The 27,699-nt window shown below is 41.2% G+C and overlaps 1 protein-coding gene across 16 annotated transcripts in view; it reads right to left on the bottom strand.

Annotated features, from left to right (window-relative positions):
* Positions 1-27,699, bottom strand: part of sorbs2a (sorbin and SH3 domain containing 2a) — a 51,572-nt gene that overhangs the window by 8,117 nt on the left and 15,756 nt on the right. For 4 of the 16 annotated variants that reach the window (XM_026171474.1, XM_026171476.1, XM_026171475.1 and 1 more), the window contains 21 exons: positions 27,338-27,393; positions 26,551-26,640; positions 25,316-25,342; positions 25,063-25,187; positions 23,024-23,440; positions 19,792-19,918; positions 19,253-19,428; positions 17,033-17,099; positions 16,222-16,272; positions 15,876-16,092; positions 15,621-15,735; positions 13,917-13,988; positions 9,172-9,228; positions 8,303-8,352; positions 6,241-6,416; positions 3,970-5,802; positions 2,442-2,518; positions 2,111-2,208; positions 1,607-1,721; positions 1,368-1,496; positions 588-782 (listed from right to left, as the gene is read on the bottom strand). In XM_026171474.1, coding sequence (XP_026027259.1) covers positions 588-782; positions 1,368-1,496; positions 1,607-1,721; positions 2,111-2,208; positions 2,442-2,518; positions 3,970-5,802; positions 6,241-6,416; positions 8,303-8,352; positions 9,172-9,228; positions 13,917-13,988; positions 15,621-15,735; positions 15,876-16,092; positions 16,222-16,272; positions 17,033-17,099; positions 19,253-19,428; positions 19,792-19,918; positions 23,024-23,440; positions 25,063-25,187; positions 25,316-25,342; positions 26,551-26,640; positions 27,338-27,347 — 4,224 coding nt within the window. In that variant the 5' untranslated portion in view covers positions 27,348-27,393. The remainder of the gene's footprint in view (positions 1-587; positions 783-1,367; positions 1,497-1,606; positions 1,722-2,110; positions 2,209-2,441; positions 2,519-3,969; positions 5,803-6,240; positions 6,417-8,302; positions 8,353-9,171; positions 9,229-13,916; positions 13,989-15,620; positions 15,736-15,875; positions 16,093-16,221; positions 16,273-17,032; positions 17,100-19,252; positions 19,429-19,791; positions 19,919-23,023; positions 23,441-25,062; positions 25,188-25,315; positions 25,343-26,550; positions 26,641-27,337; positions 27,394-27,699) is intronic. The other 12 variants (XM_026171477.1, XM_026171478.1, XM_026171480.1 and 9 more) reach the window with 12 other exon arrangements.

The raw sequence follows: 27,699 nt of genomic DNA, 5'->3' as shown, positions 1-27,699 counted from the left end.
GACGTGCTGTGTGTTTTTATGTACGTTTTGACTCTTCAAGGTAGAACAGAAGACTTACTATAGTTAAAGTATTCACTAATTACTAGACTACCGTTACACCAGAGGGAAGTTTTGGATCTTTATTTTCTTTTTATTTGGGGTGCAAGTTGATAACCAACAGCTTTTTTTAAGATGAAGAAATACCCCCCAAAATCACATCTTAATGAATTTATGAAGCCCCTGAAAGAGATGCATTATTTACATTATTGCACTGTCGTACAGTCAAGTAAAGTTTATTTATAGAGCGCATTTGAAAATAAACAGTGTCCTCTGTAATAAACTTTGACTATACATACATCCCATACAACTGTGAGGAAAACTGCATAAAACAGGAAATAAAGAGACCATCACACAAACACGTGATTTTAAACAGTAACAATGTAATTTAACAATAATTAGGCTCTGATTACTTATAACTTTGATAAAATAAATAATAAAAGCCAAGTTCAAGTATAACTTAATCAATATCTTCAAGGCACAAATCTGATCTGAAGTTGCTCTATTGTTTTTTGTGGCTTGACGAGTAAGCAGGCTCTAGACTCTCTTACCTTGACGGGTGTGGAGCTTGGTGTCCTGTTGCTGGGGTAACCATGTGGATCTATGTGATGGGCGGAGCTTTTGGATGGAGATCGCTTGACAAGGTCAACGTAGGACACAGGAAAGATCCCCTGTTTGGTTGTGTCTGGGATTTTCCCCTCATACCAATTCTGATCCACCTGCCTTATCACAATCACTCTCTCACCCTGCACACATCAGACACACCAACAACACACAAACAAGGCACTTAGCTGCAAATCAGGAACAGTGGAATGAACAGGACCCCACAGCAGGTCCTCTCACACTTACTTAAACCACAATGTGGCTTTTTTCCCCATGTCATTTTACATCATTTTGTCCCACTCTTCTTAACGGCGTTGCTTCAGTTCTTTGTCATCAATTTATGCGCATATCATTATGCACTTTCTTGCTTTTGACTCAATCATTGTAACACATCGATTCTTTTCTTTTTCAGCCTTTATGTTATAAATTTGCTGCTGTGCTTGAGATCATTGTCCTGTTGCATGGCTCAGTTTTGGCCTAGCTTTAGGCCTCAAATCTGATATGAATAGAGGAATTTATACAATATGTCTGCTTTATCAAACTGCATTTGATTAGAAGTTCCTTCCTATGGAACAGAGAATACCGGGAATTTAGTTCTTCAGAGGACTGCATTTTTTTTTACTACAATTTAGTAACATCTTTACCTTTAGATATAACTGCAAAAGCCAGCACTTCAAATATTTAAATCAATGACAAAAACATTATAAACATGCTTTAAGTTGAAATACCTTTCTCAGTGACAACTCCACGTTAGTATCAGCGTTAAAGTTGTAGCGGGCCACTGCCTCTCCAATCTCTCTGACATGTGCTGGAGGAGGAGGACGGATTGGCTGCTGCTTCTCTGAAGACGGCATCTTCTGTAAATGTGTGAAAAATGGTGTAAACCTGTATGCGTGTCATGTTGGAGGAGATGCATATTCAAATACAACCAAGCCATATTCAGACCAGAAATCAGCAGCCGACTTACCTCTACATATGCTATAGGGAATATTCCCACTCGCCCACGGTGTTCTCCTTCATACCAGTTGTTATCTATCTGCCTGATGATGTTCACTGCATCACCCTTTTTAAATGTCAGCTCCCTGTAACACAGTTTTATGAGTGAAGGGCCTCTGCATGCATCTTTCATCCACTGCATGGACATAACATAGCAGCTGAACAAGACACGGTGACTTCTGCAGCACGAGCATCGGTGACAAAATGTCAGCCAGGAAAGCAAAATAATATAAGTAATAAGAGCAAAATAATAAGAGACAGCAATGCAGAAAGCAGCTTTATTCATGCATACATCTAAAAGAAAAAAAAAACCCCATCAGATTATGGTGGTAAGGTGTTATACTGGTATACATGAAAGCAATATTACAACTACAAAATGTAAATAAAGGACATTGAGTTTGCTGACGTGCAGTTAGATGTCTGCGTTCTTAGACTCGGCTCTCTCACGCGTGCACTCTAAGCTTGTTGTACTCACTTGCTCGTTTGTGCCTTAAAATCATAAATGGCTCTTGCAGGTTGTTTCTGATGGAGGAGAGAGAACAGAATAAGTTGTGTCATCTGTTTATGGGAGACCTAAAAGAGTGGAGTGAGAGAAAGAAAGCCCACAAGCATTACCAGGTATATGAAACACGTATGTAACATAATTATTTTGAATTTTTAAGAATAAATATAAATATCAATGTGCTACAGAACTGGGAAATTAAAGACAAAGACGTTACCCTTTTGAGCACATTGATTACATGTTATTTGAGAGAAATGCACCGTGTATAAATGTGTTAAGTGCACCACCAGTTCCAATGTTGTACCTCTCTGTCAGGAGTGGGTCTTCTGTTCTGGGGTGTGTGGCGTCCATCCAGTGTGGAACTCCTGGAGATGTCCTGGTCTGTGATTAGCAGAGACACATGAAAAGGTTCACAGGAGTTACTAAGCGAACATGCCACATCACCTACAATACAAAGTGTGATCTGGGAAACAGTGATGATGCCACTCAAACAGGTAAATGAGGGAATGGAAGCTTGGGTCATAAACAGGTGTGTTTTATTTGTTTTTCATTGGAGAAAACAAGGTGATTGGACAACAGCACAAAAAGACACATGCGATGCTACAAAATACCTGGAAAACAAAATGAAACACGGGGAATACAGAGCAAAAAAATATGGCAAACAACAAAAACGTAGGATCAAAAGGATTACGGGAAAGAAAATGACCTGGTAATAATGCGATAACTATAAATAAATGTTTGAAACAGACAAATGATACAAGAAAAACAAAATGCATTAAAAAAAAAAAAAGGAACATTCACAACAATTTACCCCAAACATCAACCTTGTCTCTTAGAAGTTATATTTCTTTACAAATAAACTGAAATAACAAATACAGTTTGAAGGAAACTGTAACCAGATTATTATTTCTTACTCTGAACATGAAAGTAGATTTTTTGAACACATTCACTGACAACACATTTAAAACAAAAGTGTTTGATCAATATCCACCTGAAGTAACTACACATCCTGTTCTGTTTTGTGATTTGAGGTTTAGACACTGCCTAAACCCAACTATAAATTCAAGTCTACACGTAAACCTCGGCTTCTGGTGAGAGAATTCAATTCTTTGTATAGCCAAACTCCAAAATCCAGTTAATGACTCGTTCATTAGGAGCCTAAAAGTAAGGTGTAAAGAAATATTACATCTTTGAGACAGGATTACAGAGCAATATACTGTAAATTCTCAAATATCTGTCTTCCAAAATTGCATAAAACAAAGCCAGCATTTGAAACAATCCCTCTCCTGTTTCAAACCCTTTTCATCAGTGCTAAAACAGACTTATTATACTTGGACCATGTTATTTGTACCCCTCACTGTACTTTTGTACTATTTCACTGTAATAGTTCAGCTTCTCCACTGTTTTCTTCATCTGTTCATTGAGGATCTGCCAATAAAACTCCACATTCTGTGCAGTGTTTCAAATTAAAGCAGAAGCACTGTCCTCTTATTTTACTAAAAAAATAGCAGGAAGCTTCACTCACATTAACTTAACAAAATAAACAAATAGCCAGATTTGTCTCGAGAATTTACAGTAAATGGGTCTTAATCAATGCCATACAATTAAACAGAAAAGCATGGTAATGGAAGTGTCGGCAGATCAATGAGGAGAACTGGGCAACGAGTGCAGACAAAACTGAAAGAGACACTGAGATAAATGTAAGTGGATGTATATGTGCCTTCGTGTATTTATGCTTGTATGCATGCATGTATTTGTTGTGAAACACACTCATGTTAAGTGACTGCTAAGTGTAGTGTGTATCTGAGGTGTTACATGTGTGTTATTTCCACCTGAGTAACAGAGACCATTTCCATTGCCCTGCTCCTCTCCATAATCATTGTTGTTTGAGGTCTCCAACTGTCGTCCATAACAGGCACTGATTGGTGACTGTATCCGTGGTGACTGTAACCGTGGTGTTGAGGGCTCTCCTCTATATGAGGCATACCCAGTGGGGCTACTGTCTGGGTACAACGATGCAGAGGAGTGACCGCCGTGCCAACACCCCCTCCTTCCCCGCAACGAGGAGCTGCGTTCTGGCACATTTGGCAGCAGTTCTGCCAAGATTCTTCTCAGGATGCTATCATCAGGTGCCCGAGGGTTTCTGTGGCCTCTCTCTGCTTGAATGTGCTCATATATGTCTCTCAAAGCTGCATCTAGCGCTTCGTAAATTGCCTGTTTAGACTTGGGTCTGCTACCTCGACCTCCGCCCCCACTGCATCTTCTAGAGGTAGGTGGTGAGCCCTTTTTCCTGCGGAAAGGCACTGGACTGACCAGGAAGGCCAGCTTGGACATCGATTGCTGGGATTGTGAGCTCTGGTTTTGGGAATGGCTGCTGCGGGTCTGCTGTGAAGGTCTCTGGTGCTCCTGTCGCGCGCGTTCCCGCTCATGACGTATCATGGTTGTGAAACGGGTATATGAAGCCGGGCAGCGGCCTTTGCAGGTGCTGATGAGATGGCGGTGTTGGTAGCCTTGGCTCTGACCAAGACTCTGGTGACCAGGATGATGGTGGTGATGGTGGTGGTGGTGACGGAGGTGGTGGTGATGGTGGTGGAGGGTGGAAGAGCCGTATAGGCTCTCAGAGGAGGTTAGTGAGCAATGGTCAAAGTCACTCTCACTGCAAAATGACGAGCCTTCAACCTGAATGAAGTCACTGAGGTCAGAGGCAACAGCGTCTTGTTCACTGTCAGAATAGTCTGGGTTGGCTTGGGGGCCTTGGAGAACAGGAGGAGCGGGGAAGGACCGTCCACGCCCGGGGTCTGGTCCAACACGAGGCTGTCCCTCAGGGGGGCTACGAGGTCGGTGTAAGTGATCCATGGTTTGAGGTACTGTTCCACTGTTTCCATTGTTGTCTTCTTCCAGTAAAGACTCTATTGAAAAACGGCGTTTTGGATAACTGGGTGTGACACCACCACCACTGCTAGCTCGAGATGATGAGCCACCTGGTGTGGTGGTGCCTGAAGGCACCTCGCCATCACCCAAGTTAGGCATGGATTTGGATTTCTGAATAAGACGCTCATATTCAGAAATGCGGTTTGGCACCATATCACGTGGCACTTCCACACCCCAGGAGGGTGTCCAAGGAGAGAGGCGATGCCGAAGCAGATGAGGCTGACGCTCTAGATCCAGGATGCGCGCACGGACCGACCGGATGACTTCAGATGGAATTAGCTGAGCTCTGTCGATCTGGTGCATCTTTCGATAGAGCTGGAGAAAGCCCGGCGAGTCGTGTGCTCGTCGTCGATGGAGACGGGGTAATGAACGAGTAGATGATGATACTGTGGAGAGATTTCCATCGCATACCAGTGACCCAGCACTCTCTGAGCGGGTAGCATTTCGTCCACCCGAGCTAGAACGCCCATCGTTGAGTAGGTCATCACAACTGCGTGACTTTAGCTTGGCAGGAGAAGCTGGCGCTTCCTCTGCACTGCTCCACGTCTCAGCATTCTGGCGTTTTGTCTGCCAGCTGTTCTTACAACAGACAGACTGTTTGGAGGAAGAGCTGCCATCTTGGCTGCCATCCTCATTTGAATTGAGAGGGTCAGATGGGACTGGGGGAACAAAGGGCTGCTGATAAGGACCTGGAGAGGTCAAACTGTTTGAATACATGCTGCATGCGTCCCCACCTTTTAGATGTCCAATAGAGAGCAGCGTGGTGAGAGAGAAGAAGGAGGAAAGCAAGTTAAGAAATAATACCCAGCAAAACAGTAGGAGAGCTGGGGAGAGGGAGAATAAACAGGAGAGAAGAATGGATGGAAAAAACAGATGACTTGATGTTCTTTTTTTTTTTCCTTCAGACTTCCACCAATCAGTGAACTTTAAGGTTTATACCAGAAAGGCATCATATTGCAAAAAACCCAACAAAATCATATAAGCACAGTTCACATGCATGTGTTGGGAAAAGAAGGGAAAACAAACACAACCTGACCTAGGGTGAGCCTTTGGTGGCTAAACAGCAATGGTAACTTTCTTCTGGATTTGCCAAACAGCAAAATACAAAAAAATATCTCTTTTCATGAAATACCCAGAAGTGAAAGAAGCTGCATCTGTGAAAGCGTGGCTACCTTTGGCTCTGGAGGGTGAGGATGGTGAGGAACGAATGACGGGTTTCTTTAGGCTGCTGCTGGGTCTGTAGGCATCCACTGGTTTAGGGGAAGTTGCAGCTCGGCTCTGAGATGGAGCATTCACTTGGGAGCTTGACGGCTCAGACTTCCTTCTCTTCCTGTAGTCACTGGCAGCACTACAATAAAGAATGGGCCAAACAGTCAGTGAATCCAGTTTGCAGAAGGCGAATACAGACACTATAAATCTCCTGTGGGAGCACTGTTTATTTACCAAAGTCATGAGTAGTTGAATTGACAACAGGCAAAAAATAAATAAATTAAAAGTAACCCAGTAGTTTTAAGAAATAACCTCTTTTGTAAGAAATGATGCTACTGACAAAAGGAGATGTTAAATTTACATAGAATATGTCTGTGAAGGTTCTCAGTCATCCAGGTCATCGTAGTCAAAGGAGCTTGCAAAGAAAAGTGTCTGGACTTCTTTAAGTTGCTTGAAGACGTTTCACCTCTCATCCGAGAAGCTTCTTCAGTTCTAAGGTCAAATGGTGGAGAGTCCCAGATATAAAACTAGTGGGAGTATCCCCCCACAGAGGGACAAAAGGACCCCCTGATGATCCTCTAATCGCCTGAGCCAAGGTGTGAAACTGGGTGTGGGTCCCAATCAGCCAGAGTTTCGGGTGTGTTCATTGTGAAACCTGGCCCCACCTTATCATGCGAATTCCTGAAGTCAGATGGCCCAAGATGTGAGTGGGCGTTAAGGCGTCTGGGAAGGGATCTCAAAACTGGATTATAGATGGCAGAGAGTTGGTGTCGTAAACCCCCGCCTCTGTTCAAAGATGGTCGCTCACAGTGGACATAGATGGCTTCTTTCACTCCTCTTTCAAACCATCTGTCCTCTCTGTCCAAAATGTGAACATTGGCATCCTCGAAAGAGTGTCCTTTATCCTTAAGATGCAGATGGACTGCTGAGTCTTGTCCTGTGGAGGTGGCTCTTCTGTGTTGTGCCATGCGCTTGTGAAGTGGCTGTTTGGTCTCTCCAATGTAGAGGTCTGAGCATTCCTCACTGCACTGTACAGCATACACCACATTGTTAAGTCTGTGTTTTGGCGTTTTGTCTTTCGGGTGAACCAGTTTTTGTCTGAGCGTGTTACTGGGTCTGAAATGCACCGGGGTGTCATGCTTGGAAAAAACTCTCCTGAGTTTTTCTGATACACCGGCTAAATAGGGGATGACAATGTTGTTGCGTCTGTCCTTCTTATCCTCCCTCGCTGGTGTCTGGTCTTCTTTTCTGTGCCTCTTTGCTGACTTTAAGAAGAAGAAGGCCCGAAGAAGGCCACTGAAGAAGCTTCTCGGATGAGTAGTGAAACATCTTCAAGCAACTTAAAGAAGTCCAGACGCTTTTCTTTGCAAGCTCCTTTGACTTTACATAGAATACTTTATAGGTTTTATATATTGAGAGAATGTTAAAATCACTATGATCAATATGAAAACCTTGAATACATTTCTAGTATATCTAAGATCATCATACAAAGTACCAGATTATACTTAAATCCAAAAACAAAACAAAGGGAATAAAGTAACTTGAGTTTTAAATGTTAAAAATCCAAGGGGGCTTTCTGTTCAGGAAAGTTAAATAAATGACCCGGCCTATTCATCACATCCCCGCTCTGCCCTCTCTCTTCACAGAGTATAATGCATCTGAATAAGCAGGCCATTGATGAAAGGGAGTGGGATGAGGGGAGGAATGGGGGTTGAGGGAAGGACAGGAGGTGAAGAGCAGCATCAATAGGTTTGCTGGGTTCATTTATTCTGGCTCAGCTCATGAAAAAAAAAAAAAAAAAACGAGGCAAAGCGCCCTACCATCAGTGACAAAAGCAAAATTAAGACTTCACAAGTCATCATTTACTGCACACGCACGAGATGTTTGTGCGAGCGACAATATGAGAAAGACCTTAGTTTTTCTACTGAGCTGAATCACAACACGGACAGCTGCTGGTGAAAGGATGGGGGAGGGGGAAGAGGGGATGAGGGTGATGCAGAGGAAAATAAAAGAAGCAGCAGTTACCTTGCAGGTCTCTCTGGAGCCTTGTCAGCAGGAGTGATGTGGAGGGATGTCTGGAATAGGGCAGACAACAAAAGAGAAAAGTGAGCCCCGCAGGAACAAAGACTTGAGGCAGAGCAGCTTACAATACACAGCCTGCATGCGGTTGTTGCTGTGCCACACTCAAAACACTCCCCCAGCGTAAGGCGCAATGGATGCTGGTTCCACATGGCACACCTGACCAAGAAGAGGCCCTGCTGGTGCACACATACCGAAGACAAATTTCTGGTCTCTGTCGTGCTGCTCTGAAGGATGATGGAAAAGGTGATGCACTGAAGGGTGTTATGGAGGTTCAGCTCAGGGGGGCAAATGTTACCCTGCAAAAACTGGCATGGATCAGCTGGAATGGGTCTTAGTGGTATAGAGTGTTCAACGCTGATGACAAAAGTAGGGAAATCAACAGCATCGATTGCAATCACATTTATACTGGGATAAATGTGTGATTACCCTATGATGACTTGGGTAGGTGCAAGTCCCCAACCCCCATGATCATGAACTAGACTGAATTGGATTGAGAAAAATGATGGGTGGACACTTATGTCTGAAGCATCTATTGGTTTTCTAAAGTTTTGAGCTCATACTGTAATGTTACCAAAGGCTGATAAAAAAGAATGACGTGAACCAGCACTTCAAAGCTTCAAATGTTCAACAGCCTTCACAAAACAACCCACTCAAATTTTAGTAAATGGCTAGCATTTTAATTTAAACTCACAGTACATTCATTTTTAGCAGTCGTATCTTAAATATGTCTTAGCAATCGAGATCCTGATTGCTGTAACGGGTTAGAAATGGTACAATTAACACTACTGGAACACTTGTGAATGTGAGATTACCTCAATGCGCTGGCGAGCGGAGATGTCTGGATTATAATCCAGCCGTTTTTTAGGAGGCTTGAGCCCCAAGCAGCAGCAGTGAGCAGGAAGGGGAGGAGAAGAGGAGGAGGAATAAGAAGGTGAAGATGGAGGAGGTGAAGGAGGAGAAGCGGTGGTGACATCATGGGGGGGAAACAAACAAAAAAAAAAAAAAAAACATGTGGAGAGAGTGACACCTGTTAGAGAATCTGAGTAACCACAGACAACCACAGCACATGTGATTTGCTTGTATCAGACACTTGTGCACTTACACCAACACATTGACACACACCTACATATATCTATTCATCACACACGTTCTTTGATATACACTTTCTAATGTATTCTATTTATTAGTTTTTTCCCTTAAACTGCAGATTGTCGAGGCTAAAACAACGCAGGCCTACTACACCAGTCTATAAACCACACCAACACACGCAACTGTGCCTATTTACCACACACACATGCAGAGTGTAAGAACAAGCTGTAAGCAAAAAGCAAAGTGAAGCACAAGCTACGACATTGTGTTTCTTTGAGAGTGCAAGGACTTGCACAATCAAATGCTGTGACTTATCGCCTCAATCGAAAACTGAACACAGTGTGTGGTTCTGACCGTGGCCGTATCAGTCAGATAAAATGTCTACACTCTAAGGGCTTATTGAATGATGTGAAACAGTGAAAACATTGCAGGTAGAAATCTCACAAAACAGCTAAACATGACTGTGAGAAGACAGAAAGTCATGCTAGATCTGAATGTGAAATTTTCACCTGAACATTTCGAATAAGCCCAGCAAGTCAACACCTGATGTCATGCGCTGGCATGGACAGAGGCATGTCCATGTGACACTTTGTAAATCAGACAGGTTGTGGGTAATTTGATCCCACATTTATGACTGGAGGCGATCTCTGTTTCAAGTCACTATGACATTATTACCACTTACATCCATCAGAGGGCACTAAAGCATTTAGCTTCAAAGTATGCAGAGAGTTCCCTCATAGTACTGCAAGGATCAAATGAATAAACAGGGTATGTAAAGGCAGATTGACAAATAAATACTGGCATGTACAGTACTACGCAAAAGTCTTGAGCCATTCTTATTCTTTATGTTCTTCACCACAGTCTGAACTCTCTCAGGCAGCTTTCTTGTCATTTCTTTAAGTAGACTTCAGCAATAGTTCTCCAGGCTGCAGCTCTTTTTTCAGTGTTTCTGCCTTTTGTTTTGTTCTCTGTCAAGATGATACCACAAGGCTTCATTAATATTAATGTCCCGGCTCTGGGAAGGCCAATACATAACTGATAGTGTTTTACTTCCTAGGTATGCTTTACAGCATTGGCATTGCTTTTGAGGTCATTATCATGCTGAAAAATTAAGCCACCAGACGCTTTCTCCCAATACCACAGGCTGAAATGCCCCAAACCATGACAGTGCCTCCACTGTGTTTTATAGATGGCTGCAGACACTGTTGTACCTCTCTCTAGACCTCCTCTGTACATACTGATTACAATTTGTGAACAAAAAGTTTCAAATTCAGATACATGATTATAAAGCCTGCTGCCAATCAGCTGAAGGATTAGCTGCATCTCTCAGGTCTTGTCAGGTCTTTACTGATTTTTTCCTACTTCTCGAGGACATGACTTTTAGCTGTAACCATTTTTTTATGCCTTCTTAGGTCATTTCTTATTTTGTCCCCAACTTGTCCAGTTTCCTAGAAATTTTTAAAACTCACACTGCACACCAAGTTTTACAACAATAGTATGTTATGCCTGTCAACTATTTTCATGGATTTAGCTAAAGAAATGGGAACAAATTATGTGTTTTTTGTGACAGGCTGCTAGTAACAAAGTGCCTAAAGGTAATATTTAAAACTGCTTCTTTGCCAAGTTGTCATACAGTGGGGCAAAAAAGTATTTAGTCAGCCACCGATTGTGCAAGTTCCCCCACTTAAAATGATGACAGAGGTCAGTAATTTGCACCAGAGGTACACTTCAACTGTGAGAGACAGAATGTGAAAAAAAAAAAATCCATGAATCCACATGGTAGGATTTGTAAAGAATTTATTCGTAAATCAGGGTGGAAAATAAGTATTTGGTCAATAACAAAAATACGACTCAATACTTTGTAACATAACCTTTGTTGGCAATAACAGAGGTCAAACGTTTACTATAGGTCTTTACCAGGTTTGCACACACAGTAGCTGGTATTTTGGCCCATTCCTCCATGCAGATCTTCTCGAGAGCAGTGATGTTTTGGGGCTGTCGCCGAGCAACACGGACTTTCAACTCCCGCCACAGATTTTCTATGGGGTTGAGGTCTGGAGACTGGCTAGGCCACTCCAGGACTTTCAAATGCTTCTTACGGAGCCACTCCTTTGTTGCCCGGGCGGTGTGTTTTGGATCATTGTCATGTTGGAAGACCCAGCCTCGTTTCATCTTCAAAGTTCTCACTGATGGAAGGAGGTTTTGGCTCAAAATCTCACGATACATGGCCCCATTCATTCTGTCCTTAACACGGATCAGTCATCCTGTCCCCTTGGCAGAAAAACAGCCCCATAGCATGATGTTTCCACCCCCATGCTTCACAGTAGGTATGGTGTTCTTGGGATGCAACTCAGTATTCTTCTTCCTCCAAACACGACGAGTTGAGTTTATACCAAAAAGTTCTACTTTGGTTTCATCTGACCACATGACATTCTCCCAATCCTCTGCTGTATCATCCATGTGCTCTCTGGCAAACTTCAGACGGGCCTGGACATGCACTGGCTTCAGCAGCGGAACACGTCTGGCACTGCGGGATTTGATTCCCTGCCGTTGTAGTGTGTTACTGATGGTGACCTTTGTTACTTTGGTCCCAGCTCTCTGCAGGTCATTCACCAGGTCCCCCCGTGTGGTTCTGGGATCTTTGCTCACCATTCTCATGATCATTTTGACCCCACGGGATGAGATCTTGCGTGGAGACCCAGATCGTGGGAGATTATCAGTGGTCTTGTATGTCTTCCATTTTCTGATGATTGCTCCCACAGTTGATTTTTTCACACCAAGCTGCTTGCCTATTGTAGATTCACTCTTCCCAGTCTGGTGCAGGTCTACAATACTTTTCCTGGTGTCCTTCGAAAGCTCTGGCAGGGCGAAGGACACTGTCTCAGCTGAACTATGGACACGCACACACATACATATACTGATACTGATAAGCACTCACTGACGCAACACCCTCCCTACCCCGGCTCCAACGCCACCTCCAACGCTTACCTCCCCCATGATGTGGACATCGGGTCAGCTGGAGGCGCAGTCGAAAGATTGTAGCGGTCCCAGATCAGATGTACACACTGGAACTCTTTCCCATGTTGCTTGTCTGTGTTTATTGTGTTATTGTGAGTTGATACCTGTGCATTCCTGTATTATCCTTTTGTGTTGTACATTTCAATGTTTTTTTTCCTCGCTACCTGGCCTGACCTGTCTCCCCAATGTGATGTTTGTATTGTATGTATGGTCGGCAAGGTCTGTCATCTCGGTTGTGGGCAAAAGACCTGCAACTGACAAATAAAGGCTATCTCATCTCATCTCATCTCATCATCTCTTTGGTCTTGGCCATGGCGGAGTTTGGAGTCTGACTGTTTGAGGCTGTGGACAGGTGTCTTTTATACAGATGATGAGTTCAAACAGGTGCCATTCATACAGGTAACGAGTGGGGGACAGAAAAGCTTCTTACAGAAGACGTTACAGGTCTGTGAGAGCCAGAGATTTTCCTTGTTTGAGGTGACCAAATACTTATTTTCCACCCTAATTTACGAATAAATTCTTTACAAATCCTACCATGTGAATTCATGGATTTTTTTTTTTCACATTCTGTCTCTCACAGTTGAAGTGTACCTCTGGTGCAAATTACTGACCTCTGTCATCATTTTAAGTGGGGGAACTTGCACAATCGGTGGCTGACTAAATACTTTTTTGCCCCACTGTATGTGTAGAGACAACACTGATTAATTCCTTGACTTAGGAGCCTGTTTCATGCTTGAATGATTCATAGGTCAGCGTTGTGAGGCTTAGCTAACAAAAACACATTCTTCTGAAAATGGTGAGGCAGAATGACTGGAATGAAAAAGCAGATTGAAAAAGCAGCCAATGTCCAAAGAAAAACTTCAGAAAGCCCAGAGAACTAAAGAAATTACAAGAAAGTCTGGCTTCTTAGATGCTAAATATGAAGAATTTAGAAGTGGCTAAAGACTTTCGCAAAGAACTGTATGATAGATACTGAACAAAATTACACAAATTATTTAAGAAAGAGTTTAGAGCAAAAAGTAAATATCAGTCGAATCTCTGCTACTGCATCTTTTTTATTAATGTTTTGACTGTTCATGACCTCAAGTTATCTCAAACGTTTGGAGGCCACTGCCTTTAAACCATTTCCTGCTTATTTTTGAACAAGATGCAGAAATGAACCAACTGAAACAAAAGTGTCGAGGTTCACGTGTGAGCATTTTAGTGCCTGCTAGTCAAAGAACCAAAAACCCAGCAGCAGAGAGATAAACCGCAGTTTGTCACAAAGGTGTTTTGGGGGTAAGGAAGGGGGCACCAAACAAGCACCAAACAAGTATCACATGCCCAAACAACTAGCCCCACCCAGTCTAATAGCACAGACATAAAAAAAAAAGTCCCGGGTGGAGTGGAGATAGTGGGTGTATGCCTATGACAGAGTTGTGTTTAAAGGAGTAGCTAGGCCCTGACTTACCGGCCGCCCAAACTCCAGCTCGGAAAAGAACTTATACCAAGGCTCGTTCTCTAAATCTATGTCATCATAGGTCTGGGAAAGCATGACAGTGACAGAGAGAGGAAGTAGAAGAAAGACAGGAGAAAGGAAGTGTGGAAAGAAGTCACACACAAAGAGAGACATGGTCCTCGTGGTTAGGAATGGGCACAGGTGGCAAAGGGAGATGGGCACAGGATGAACCAGGATGAAGGCTTGCCCATGGAAACAAAAGTGTTGCAGCAGAGCCCATTTACAGCTCAAGTTTCACTCCTACAGTACAGTGGTCAGTCAGTCTAGAGCAACAAACTGCCACAATCCAAAAAGGGCTCAGGCTAAACATGTAAATAATAACTGTAACTGACTACGCTTTTGTGCTGCTGTATGCATTTATACAGTCTATAAACATCAAACACAAACAGCACCATGAACCACTCAGAAGTGAATGTTTGTGAATGAAAAAAGACAACATTTAGATGTTTTTCACGTTTTAAAATGATGTCCATATTAATGTTTTAGTTGCCTTAGTTTTCTTGTATGTCTTGATGCCTTTTAAGACACATTTTAATAAAAGGTCAGCTTGTTTGATTTGTTTCCATTTACTGTTACTTGAACTGTAGAGATGGCATTGTGTGTTTTACCACGCTGTCTGCTCTTTCTAACCCCAATCCCACATAAAATTGAGTTTTCATGCCAAATGAAAAACTGCCAGGAGATGTTTTGTAGGTGTTGTAGTGCTACATCTCTGGCTTAAAAGGAAATTCAGCTTTCAGATGGATGAGTCACCCTGGAAAAAAAAACAAAACAGAAGCCTGGAGCAGAGACTGCCAATCACACAAATGCATTAGGGACACTTGCACACACACATCTAAAGAACAAGAGTAACAGAAAAACATTTTTTGCCTCTTAAAGGCCATAATTACCCAAACGAGTGCGTCATCAACATACAGGTTGTTTTAGGGGTGACACTTTTTTACTTTGGTTAATGGAGAAAAAAAATTATACCGAGCAGCACATTAGACAGCGTGGGTCCTTCTACAGCTTTCTCCTTTATTACCTCTGTCTATCAGGAAGTGACTCATGCATTATTGCCCTGGAAGCACTCTCAGCAGTCATCACATAAAACATCTGCGAAACAGCCTTTTTTTTTTTTGCAAACACAACTCATTTATAACACATTATTCATTATTCCGTCCTAATCTCAAATACTATTTTTTTCAGTCCCGCCTGTCAACACAGTCAGTTTTTGCATTTTTTTCCTGCTATCTGCTTTGTCCTTCACCCCACACAAACATTAACACTGAGTACTGTCGCTAGCGGATGTAAGCACTGGAAGCTTTTAACGCCCACATTGTCTCTGACAGAAGAAGAGCCATGTGAAAGCCAACAATATAATGACATACTAATGTCTGTCTACCAGACTAGCAAGTTTAAAAAAATAAAAAAAAAAAAAAAAAAAAAAAAAAAAAGGCGCTCTTGCTTGTGACTATTTTTTCACTCTAAAAACAGCCTGAGCAGTGACTGAATTATTTAATCTTCTACCAAACGATACCAAGAAACACTGTGAGGAAATCACTTGATGTTCTCACACGATGCCAGGGTGAAGATAAACAGGGAGGCATTTCTCTGCATATTTTAAGAGGGGTGGGAATTTCAGTATTTAAAAAAAAAAAAAAAAAAATTACTCACTGGTCTTTCATGCTCCAAGATAGAGGACTTCCCAGGCTCGTACTCAAAAATACTCTTGGGCTCTGCGCGGTACTTTCGCGTGTCCACTTTTCGGTCTGGAGGACCCCATTCATTGCTGGTGTGAGAGAAACAAACACATGCTTTTTCAGAAAAAAACGCTTGAGATAACTGACATTAAAATAAAGATTATTAAAAATATTACAGCATATCAATATATCATCAATATTAGTTAATATTGAGAAAGTTCGCACTTACGCGTCTGTCAAGTCCCTCTCGCGATCACTGTCTCTCGCCCTCAGTTGGAGAAGGGATGGCATGGGTGGAGGTGGTGGGGGTACAGGGGATGGTGAAAGCTCCCGAGGTCCAAGATGCCCTTCATTGTTATCCGAGGGGCTCTTGGACAGAGGCCTGTACGTATGTGTCCGAGGGGCAGGGTGGGCCATGGTGGTGCTGGATGACAGGCTGTAGTTATCTGGCAAGGACAGGATGGAGGAGAGAGTGGAGGCAGAAGCAATGAGGCCAGTAAGCCAGAAAGGAAGGTTGGGAAGAAGTTATTGATTTTTAGGAAATACAACTTGTGTTACACAGGAGCAGGTCTCACCATTGTTTACGAGAGCATATGAAGCATTGTATGTGTCGGAATAGTCGTCATCTGTAGAGGAAATGTACAAAACAGTTGATTGGGAACACGTGTAAGCACACTTTGTTGTACACAGGGTACAAGTTTGTCCTCAAAGATAGCACTTTTAACCAGCCTGGAAATGAACAGTTACACAAGTGATTTTCTTTTCAGCTACAAGTATATTAAAAGCACCAAAGCAACATGATCCACTTTCCCAGAACTCTTTCTGAACTTTAAAGATGAAAGATGACTGAAATTCTGACTAAAACGAATCAAGGTTGCAGGATGGGGAAAGCATACTACTGCCTGTGCTTCCAGTAAAATCAAAAAAATAAAATGCATCAAGACCATAATGAGCCTTTGGATGAGTTCTCAGCGCACACACCCGTGAAATAGTCTGTGTATCTGAGAGTGCATGAGTTTTTTGTGTGTGCTCTTGTAGCAGAAGGCTGAGCAGTTTAGAACAAACAAGCCTTGTACTGATTCTGTGATTCTGTCAAGCCCACAAAATTAGAGCAGATTTCCCAGGATGGCTCTGTGTCTATTAGAGGTTTCTCTCCATTCCTCCTCCTCTCCAGGCTGTTGCTCGCAATCTAACGAGCTCTGGATCTGGGATCATCTGGGTCTTTTGGTTTAATGAGAACTGGCATGCAAACACACACACACACACACACACACACAAAATATACACACGCATACAAACAGCATGCATACATGACCAATTCTGCATGAAATGTCTAATAATCTAGTCGTTGCACATCATTTCAGCACGCTACAGCAGAGGCCTTACCTGCTTTGTGAACTTTGTGAATCTGTTTGAACATAGTTTTGTACCAGTCTTTGGGCCTATCCACCGTCTGCAGACAAAGAAATAACCAGAGTTATGTGCCGTTAAATGTAACACAAATGTGAAGGCTGAATTTAGAAACTATAAACGGACTCACAACATGTTATTGGACATTCTAGAGCTGAAAAAACACAGTAAGCCTGTTGAAGCATTTATACTTCACACAGGGATAATATAACTAATATAAATAATTTAACTAATATAAACAGACTAATACTAATATAACTATAACTAATATAAAGAATAAAACCAAGACTGCGTCTTATCCGAGAGAAATATTTGTATTTGCCAATAAGGTTATTCTGTCATGGCCACTTGTGTGTTGTCGTTTTCTGTTGATTAAACAAACAAACCCGTTAAATTAAGTAAGCACTAATTATGAAACCCGGGCCAACGTTTAGTTGGTGCATCCCTACATCAAATATCAGGCTAGTGTCTGACCACTGGCTAAAGTTGCTTTATTCACACAACTCCTGCTCTGTATGGCTGCTTTTCACATATAGTGTGTTTGTAACTTGTATAACTGTTTTTCACTTGACATTTGTTAAAAGGTTAAGATAGTCTTTTGTTTAGACAGCTTTTAGACAGAAATTTTGATAATATTCAGTAACCATACAAGTCTCACCAAGAACTTACACTGAATATTCATATGAAAAGAAACACAAGAGCTGTGAAAAAACAGATTTTTAGAATATTTGGCAGTGATACCTCTGTTTGTGTCTGCATATTCCTCAGAGACCTTTAGGACATTTTTTGGTTATATCAACTATTATATTGTCATTTTTGCAAGCAAACAAAATGGCTAAAATTACTAAATTTTAGCATTTTGTGCCTATAACACCTTATAAAATCATCTCATAGGTTTAATTTCATGAGAATAACCTTCAACAGATATACACAAAACTCAAATTATGCATGATACATTATTATTACATGACATCATTACTTAGCAATGGGCTAAAATGATCCATTATTAGCATATGGCCTGTATTTACCACTCCTTTTTTATGCTTTTCTCAGTGTGATTAAGTGTGAACAGGACAAACGATACTGTAGCATGGGCAACTACTTTTGTAATATTCTAAAATCAGGCACTTGCTGCAGCCCTTAGTAGGGCTGTGGGGTCCTTCTTTCTAACTATGACTTTGAGATCTTAAAGTGAGCAATTAAAAAAAACATGATGTTTATGTAAGGTCAGAATATTTAAATGCATAGTTTAAATAGCCACAAATGACACACTATCACTTACCTGAATGACTACTATGTCAGTTTGTTTTGGTATGACTATCAGTGCGTATGTTCGAGTCAAGCTGCCTCAGCAGGTTCAGTTTTGAACCACAAAGGTGTCGAATCCTTGTTGGTACAAAGTGGGGGCTCTGCTTGCTGTGGCTGGAGAATCAAGGAGAGACCCTGGTATGTGTGCCTTTGTGTAAACAGTATAGATCTAACAGACACTTAAAAAAAGACCCATCAAATGGCAGAGAGACTTAATCCTCTCTTTATTCAGTAGCACTAAACAATGTGCCTGGATTCCGGTCAGAGAGGAGGCAGTTTGGCTCCACAGAGAAAGAGCATGTGACTGTGCACGCAGCACTGGCACAGCCAAGAGACGCGCCAATTACCACTTCACTCTCCACGGTTACCAAACAGAGTGGCCACAAAAATGTTTGCCCGCTTAAAACAAGGAGCATCTGTTTTTCTTCTCTCCTGCTTTCGTCTCTTTTCAACTCTTTTCGTTTATTGCTCGTCTCTTATTCTCCCCATTTCTCTTTCTCTCATTTTGTAGCTCAGCGAGCATTCCTTTAAATGCTGCTTCAACCAACCAATAACTGAGTGAAGTGTTAATACACGGAAAGCCTTAACAGAGATAACACACAGGGACACGCTCCTTGACAAGTAATCAGCAAGGACCTTGTAGTACCAAAGCAAAGACCTTGTTTGAGCTCATCTTCATGACTAGCACACAGAAGGAAGCGAAACTGAGATAGTGAGAGCGGGAGAGAGTCTTTGAACATGGGGTCAAAAGCTGCTGACAGCTTCAAGTAATTCCTTGCTTAAAAAAAACCTGTTCACACAAGGAGGCAGGAGAAAATGGCTTCAAAGAAACTCCTCTGCTTTACTACAGCATCTACGAGAGCAGGTCTACTGTACGAGTTCTCTCACCGTGCGGATGGCGATAGGAATGCCTGACTCATCAACTGGGCCGATGCCTTCGTAGTGGGGGGCTTTAACGACCGACACCTTCTTTTCTTCTTCTGAGAAACGGGCAATGGGCACAGTGCTGCTGATGCTGGTGTGCCCTGACATCACAGACTCTCTGGTGACTGTTTCACTGCCCTCTGGATCCAAGAAGGAAGCAGAGAAAGAGGAGACAGACGTGTTAGTAATACAGGTCCTCCACAAGCTCCAGTTAAATGTTTGTAATGGATAGACTGCTACAGATATAGATTATATATGAATCCTGAGACATAGATACATACACCTTACTTGGCATCTTAACGTTTACAGTTACACTGTAAAGATCCTTTTACATTTACAATGATGTAAGCAATGATGTAACGTTTGTTCCTCTGTGAGAGGTTTCAGTTCAATTATCTGACTGAACGTAGGTTCTATTTTCTGCATGTGCTTGTGTAGTCTTAAGTCTAATGTCTTTCAATCTTTTTAGGCATGTCATATATCACCACAGATCAGTGACTCACCTGAACTCCTGCTCTGTCTCTGAAGCCCCGTGTGGAGTGAGACAGGAGGTGGAGGATATGACGGGGGAGACAGCGGCCTATGTGGATGGCTAGTACTTCCATTCATTGCGTGAGAAAGAACCTGGCCCTAGGAGCGACCCAAAACCCAGAAACAGGGAGTGTAAGAAAATCACCAACAGCAGACAAAACCTACACTACTTACAGTTGTAAAGCTCTATAACATTGGCTTAACATAATATATATATTTTTAAAAAATTGTGGAAACAAAAGGATTAGCCGCCAGATAACACTTCATGATAACCATTGCTAAGGATGGATACTAGTGGACTAAAAATCATAAGAGTTGGGAACCTGGACAGTGACGTCTCTGTCGGTGTGTAGTTTTATTGTCACTTGCTGTTTACATTTGTTGTTTGGTTTGGTGCAGGCCCTCAAAATACTGCATATGTTTATGGAAAGATTGTGTTTTAGGTAAATATTCAAGGAACCAATATAAGACCAAGGCTAAAGGACACCTTGTGCATACATGTGAGACACCTGCACAGTTGAATAAACAGCAGCATTTAATCCCCCGGGAGTGAAAACAGGCAGGTTAATCATTACCGAAATGCTAATGCAGTTTTGCAATAAACACATAACAGAAGTTTATAAAATGTTGCTTGTGTTGGTGACATCATAATGTAACAGCTACTAAATCTAAGTTATAACTTCATTAACACTAAAACAAATCATTGTTTGTTTCTAGTAAATTAACCGCTTAGTAAAGATTAATTAACAATCAATTTGTGGTTTATTAGCAATGGCTATTACAAAGTCTTACCATCCAACATTAGTCATCACATTGTTCCAATCAGAGCGGGTAAAAGAACCAGTTCTGATTAAGAGACGGATGGACATGTGAACATACAGTGAACGTGATTCACAGTAAGTTGTGAATCTGAAGTGACTAAAACATAAAGACAGTTAGTGGGGGGAAGGGTCACTCACTGAAACACGTCACAGTGTACATAAAATACATGAAAAAAGAAAAAAACAAAAGACTAAAACAGAGACAGTAAGCCCATTCACATTCACACACATCTCATTATTTAGTTAACAAACATCTGACATAAACAAGATAGTGGACATGATATATTTACAATGGGATGCTCTTCCCATTCAATATGTCACAGGAAGAAGTTACATTAACTGAAAAAGAATAAAAAGTCTGTACAGTGCTGTGAAAACCATTTACCCCCTTCCTGATTTCATAGTTTTGTTATTCCCCAAATTTCTCCCTCTTAAATGATTCAGATCATAAAACAAATTTTGACATTAGAAAAAGATAACCCATGTAAAAGCAATGCAGTTTTTAAATGATGATTTAATTTACTAAGAGAAAAAAAAATGGCATCCATGGGAGAGTTCCAACGAGCAAACCACTGCTGACCGAAAAGAACAGAGCGACTGTCTCACATTTACCAGAAAACATCTTGATGATCCCCAAGACTTGGATACAAAAGACAACCAACAAACCAAACCAAACCAAACCAAACCAAACCAAAAGGTAAAGTCTGGACTTTAATCTCATTGAGACTTTCTGGCATGACCTTATACGGGTTGTTCATGCTGGAAACCCCGCAAAGCTGCTAAACTGAAATAATTCTTCAAGATTCCTTCATAGCGATCTGACACAGATCATTGACAGTTATACTTGCTGCTGTGGGTGGCATAGTTATATTTTCTGAAACGTGTGAGAACTAAGCAAAGATCTATGAACTCATGAAGGGCGAATACTTTTTCACAGCACTGCATTTCAGTTTTAAAGTTTGCCTGTTCACACCAAAGATTCATGGTGAAGCAAGAGGGAGGTACTACAGAGCCAGAGCACCATCATCTTCGACTCAGATAACCCAAAGAAAGACTGACTAAAAAATGAATTGCTTTTTTAAGTGTGCTTGGCATATAATGCTATTATGTTGTCATATGAATAGTATAAAATTATGTAAAAAACAAACAAACACACACACACACACACACACACACACACACACACACACACACACACACACACACACACACACACACACACACACACACACACACACACACACACACACAATTATTTTTATACATAGGTTCAAGTGAGATTGCCTGCCTGTAGTACCCTAATCTACTTACACAGAGAATACTAATTAAAGCTACTTATTAGAATATGATTTTTTAATAAACTGAATAAAGAAAGGCCAATATGATATTTTAGTCATAGTGGTCATATAGCAGAAAGATAAAGTATTATTTATAAAGCGCCAATGTGCCTCAATGTGTTTCATGCTGTAAGGTAGGGACCCTACAATAATAGAGAAAACCCCAATATCAGACAACCCCCCTATGACCAAAAACTTTGTAACAGTGGGAAGGAAAAACTCCCTTTTAACAGGAAGAAACAACAAAAATGACTAATTAACTTCTCATGGTAACATTGTATATCTCATTGAAAAAAAAGGTTTGAAGAATTCTGTATTTAGAGTACTTTTGCAAACACTTGTTATCCACATAGTGATTAGCAGTGTAGTTACATGCATTTACAAAGCACTGCATGCTCTCCCCAAAGGCAAAAATTAGATTAAAATACTAAGAAACAAGTTTACCAAAATGAAATCTACTGCTTTCAATATCATACTTGCATAACTGCAAACACAGCATACACATGTATGTTCTCCTAGCATAACATAGAGAAACAATAAAGTAGAATATGTCTATTTGCAGTGTAATATAATGAGCTGAATGGTCACATAATTACAGTCCAAACACATGCTGCAGTGCTAAAAAAAAAAGAAAGAAGAAAAACAGCAGGAGTTCAGTCTTTTTAGATGCTAATAACCCATAGCTAATGGCTTCCAGCAGAGTACTGCACCTTCACCTTAGAAAAATCACTCCATTGCATCATGAATTTTTGATATGAACTGGCCTTAAGAAACACGATGGCAAAAACAACAAAAGGAGAAATATAGACACGCATAGACATGTTTGAATGAGTACAGACAGTAACATAATAAGGGAACGAAGAGGGCTGGATTTAATTTCAGTATCTGACAGGTAGGGTGTAGATAACAGTTAGTGAAAGTTAAAAATTGGTAGTGATCACACACTTTGTAGAGTTCTGATTCAGCCATCAAAATGAGTGGAGGGAGCGTGGGAACCAACTGTTCTTGGTAATGATGTATGTTATAGATGTGACTTGGATAATTACATTAGTGAAAGTGGCTGCTGCAGCAGTGGAGGCCACAGAGGTTGTTAGCACATCATCACGGCCAGCAGTGGGCGTGTAGGTAGAGACATGGCTCAGAGTGGGCGATGGCGTGGGTGAGGCGACAGGCGAGTCCAGGCTACAGATCTGCAGATCGTCCAGCAGACCGACCGTGGATGTCGAGTAGTGGCTGAGAGCTGACACGGTAACGGGGGAAGCCGAGGGCGAGGCACAGCTCACACTGCTGACTGCGCCGTGGCTTGGCCCGCTGGCCGCACCAGCTGTGCCACCAGCTCCACTTGGGACATACGGAGTGGGTGATAGTGCCTTGGGCATTAGACCTGACAGGTAGTCAAGTGACTCTGAGCTGTGGTAGCGATAGGGGGAGTGCCGTGCTGTGGGGTCAGGCGAGGGAGGCCCCTGAGGTTGGAATAAAAGGTAATTCATTGGAAAAGGAGGAAAGGAGGAGAGTGCTTAGTGATATAATTTATTAGACATGGCGTCAAAAGGGATGTGTAAAAATAACATGTGACAACAGGTGAATTACTGTTGTGAAACCACACTGTGTCATAAAGCTGCAGCACCCTCTTCTGAACGCATTAATGCTGGAAACTGAAGATGTTTTGTTAATTCACACTTTACAGAAAAAGCACCAGATTACATGGTAATTAACTGTGGTGTACAACATATTATACACTTGGTTAAAATGCAGTACAAGTTCACACAAATGTAGAATCACTGTTTGGTTCAGTGGAAGGTATTATCAAGAACAAGAATGAACTAAAGGGCAACACACACAAGTAGGAGACATGCATTAAAACCCCTACGGTATATCTGCTTTAACAGAATGCCACAGTCAGACTCAACATATAAGAAAAGAAGCTAGTTTAGAATTTGGGCCATCACTGTAATAGTAGCTTGACTACTTCTGTTATTTCTGGGGACCTACTGCAACCAAGTGACATGATGCAGTTGGTGTGTTACCCTTTAATCAGTCTTGATGTCACCAAGACATAAACCCAGTGTCTGGATTAAAGTGACCTTTAAATGAACACAACTGTGTATTTTGCTCTGCTGTACCGGTCTGTAGTCAGTTATGTACCAACAGTTTTGCAGGAGAAGGCCTTGGTGGAATTGCAGGAGGAGGCTTCATCATCTCCACCTGGGATGGAGCTGGAGCTGCCATTTGATCTGAGACCTCGAGTTCCACTTTGGAGTTTGTCTTAGATGAAGCAGGATTTTTTTTATTCTCTTTGTCCAAGCGGACAGAAATCGAAGCTGTCTGTGTCACGGGTTGAGATAGGATGGGACTTCTTTGTGGAGGTGAGGAAGTGGGTGGAGGGGACCCTGTGGTTTGGGTCTTATGTTGGGGATCAACACAAGAATTGAGGTGTGCAGGAGGGTCAGGGATGGTGACAGGAGTTAGTGTAAGGGAAGACACCTTACGTTCTTTTGTATTAGCATTGCTTGTGTCATTCGAGACAACGGACTCATTCAGCTGCTGGACTGTGTTTGCACTGGTTTCTGAGTATGAGTAGGATGATGTGCTTCTTACAGTGTAGGACTCTTTCAAGACTGCTTGCTCATTTTTAGTGATTGTTAGCATTCCAGGACTCAAATCATTAGCCAGGCCAATAAGGGAACTGTAATTTTGAGGATTAGTGCCTGCAGGCGAGAAGTGAAAACTCTCTTTTCTGGGGGGTGGCAATGGCAATGGACTGATATCCTTGTTAGCCAATTAGAAAGTGGCAACCAATGTAAGTTCAAACAGCAAAAAAGAAAAACAAAACAGAAAAAAAAAATCATCAGCACAAAGCATGAGATCAGAAAGTTTAAAAGACTTGTTTCAGAATACAGCAACAATATATGTATATTATCCAAATTCCTAATGACGTTAAAAATAACTTTTTTCCCCACTCAGACACTCAAAAGCCAACAGAAGCACATCACATCATGAAATTACACTTGTAATTAAATTTTAAATAGCAACAACAGAAATAAATGCGTGAGTGTCTGTCAGTGTACTGTGAATGATGTTTCACCTGTGAGGGGGACTTTTTGTCCTGCAGATTGGGTCTGACGCTGCGAAAGCCTTTGGCAGCAAGCGATGAGCTGCTAGCATCTCCGTTTTTAAGGCCGTCTGTTGCGCTGTGTGACCGCCAAGAATCTGAAGATAAATTTAGTAATTTTACCATTACTAATGTTTTCTGACCAAGTTTGCTGGGATCATGTGGGATGTTTTACAGCAGTGTTAGGATTGTCCACCAGAAATCACCAAAAGCATCAGGCACTTACCCAAGTCCGATGAGTGAGAATCACTCCCTGGGGAAAAAAGGACACAGCAATAATAAGCAACATGGCTGAGTGTTCCTTACATTCATCTCTGCAACAAACTCCAATATACACCTACTGTGCAAACATTTTTAAAAAGCTCTTAAACATCAAGATACAATTCACACCTAATTACCAAGAACTGCTTCTACTGCATTTTTAACAGCTAATGATTTTCCCCCCTGCATGCTACAACGTGTCTGTGGGTTTCCTCTTGAGGTTGCTTTCCCGTCAGCTTAAAGGATAGAGACAGAAAACTCATTCTTGAAGCAATTTTCACGCTTCACGCTGTAACAGGAGCATCATCTAAAGCAAACGTTAAAATCCACTATGAGCCACTTCAAGAAAGGCAAGTTGGAGCTTCAGGAAAATATGTGAGATAACCTAAAAATGTCTTTGAGTGAACTTGAAATTATCTAAAAGGAAATCAAAGAAATCGAGACTCTATAGAGACAGTTATCAAACTGTAATATCAAAATCTATGCCAAAATGATTTTTTTCTGCATTTCAAACTCCTGGCATAAAAAAATATCAGCATTTGCTTCAGTGACTGAACTTGCTTCCTATGACTAAAAATACAATCAAATAACTGTAATCTAATTTAACACTGAACTCACAAACAATAGTACTCTGTGGTGAATCTAGTGTAACAGTAATTTCATTAACGATGCCATTTTCTGTACACAGAGTATCTGAGGATAATTTAGCTTAGGTCAAGGAAACAGTGTAATGCCTAACCAAAAAAAAGAAACATATATTAAAAAAACCCTTTAAAAACATTAAGGTAATATACACATAGACAGGGAGAAGACATTGTGGGATGTGAGAACATAATATCACTTCTACAAAGAAGAAGCAAAAGAATAACAGCACATAGATACAAATATGACGAATGAGTGAAGGAAGCAAAAGAAGGAAATGAACAAAAGGAAATGAAAGAATTACACAATGAACTGATTAGGAAAAAATAGCATCCCACAATCCAAACATTGCTTAAGCATACCGAGGCAGCCACAGCCTATTTCAAAGTATTTCAAATGTGTTCAAGCCATAACAGGATTTTCAACAACAACAAGCCACTTAGATGTACCTCATGTCCTTAACCGATAGTTTGGCTCAGCCAACACTTGCAGCGGCCTTTTATTTGGGTTATTTTGGGAAATAGTTATGTTCATTTGTATGTTTGTGAGTGTTAGTACCTGTGGCTAGATTTGGTGAGCTCTGGACCCTCTTCATGGGAGAGAGCATGAGTGACAAGGCCACACATTTGCGAGCATATCCTCCGCTATCTGAGAAATCACAGCCAGGCAGATGATCATAGAAGCAAAAGCTGAAGCATACATGCACATGCTTGTGCGCATACTGCCATAAACAAATGCATTCAGCCGGAAAGATAATAATTACAGTAACAATATTGCAAACAAAGGCAGATTTGGAGGCAAAGCACATGCATTTCAAGTAGCTGATTTTTACTGGCACTCAATAGAAAATTAGGAAAAAGCTGTGCAAACACGAGAACTGCAAAAGTGAACAAATCAAAGTCAATATGATTTACTGCATTAGCTTCCACTAACCTAAATATTTACAAGAGATAAAGTGAGACATTAGTTGTTTTTAAATCAACGTGATTCTGAACTGGGTTATTACCAAAAAATAAATTTTAAAAAAATCCCAAACTAATGATTTTATGATCATGACATGACGACAGGCAGAAATGTAAAACATGCTCTTTCTTGTTATATTTCTCCCATTTTTCTCATAGATGAATACATTTTACACTTATAACCTGAAGTCTTATATAAGACACTGTTTTGTAGTAAAAGTTTCATGTATGCTCATCACCGTCATGGCTGATAAACCCACATGACAAAATTATTTTAACTTTTCCAAACAAAAGCAAGACATGGATCGGACAGGTGGATGGGGGACTTCCCAACGATCCTGTAAACGCTGCACTCTGTACTTGTTTTTGGATATATACTGTACCTGTATTCATATTGAAGAGCACTTCTTACTGATCGGCAGCAGGGGCACACACTTTCCTAAAAAACAAAACAAAATACAAAGTATTTTAGAAAGAGATTTAAACTGTTTGAATAGAGTTTCAAATCCAAGACCTCAAATAGATCTTCTTGAGGGTAAAACCTCAAAAGCAGATTTTGGAGATTCCGGTGTTAATACACAAAACTGTAGCGAGGTACCTGCTTTACTGCAACCAAGCATATGACTGTGATTAGTTTTTAGTGTGCTCACTAATTTGGCTTTTTTTCCATTCTGAGAAATGATGGCAGGCTGGGTGCATGATAGTATTTTGTAAACATGGAATAGATCATTTTTCACTGAGAAAC

The sequence above is a fragment of the Astatotilapia calliptera genome, chromosome 6 (genome assembly GCF_900246225.1).
Source record: "Astatotilapia calliptera chromosome 6, fAstCal1.2, whole genome shotgun sequence".
Lineage (NCBI taxonomy): Eukaryota > Metazoa > Chordata > Actinopteri > Cichliformes > Cichlidae > Astatotilapia > Astatotilapia calliptera.
The sequence above is the reverse complement of the archived record's forward strand: the minus strand, read 5'-3'. Positions and strand labels throughout refer to the sequence as shown.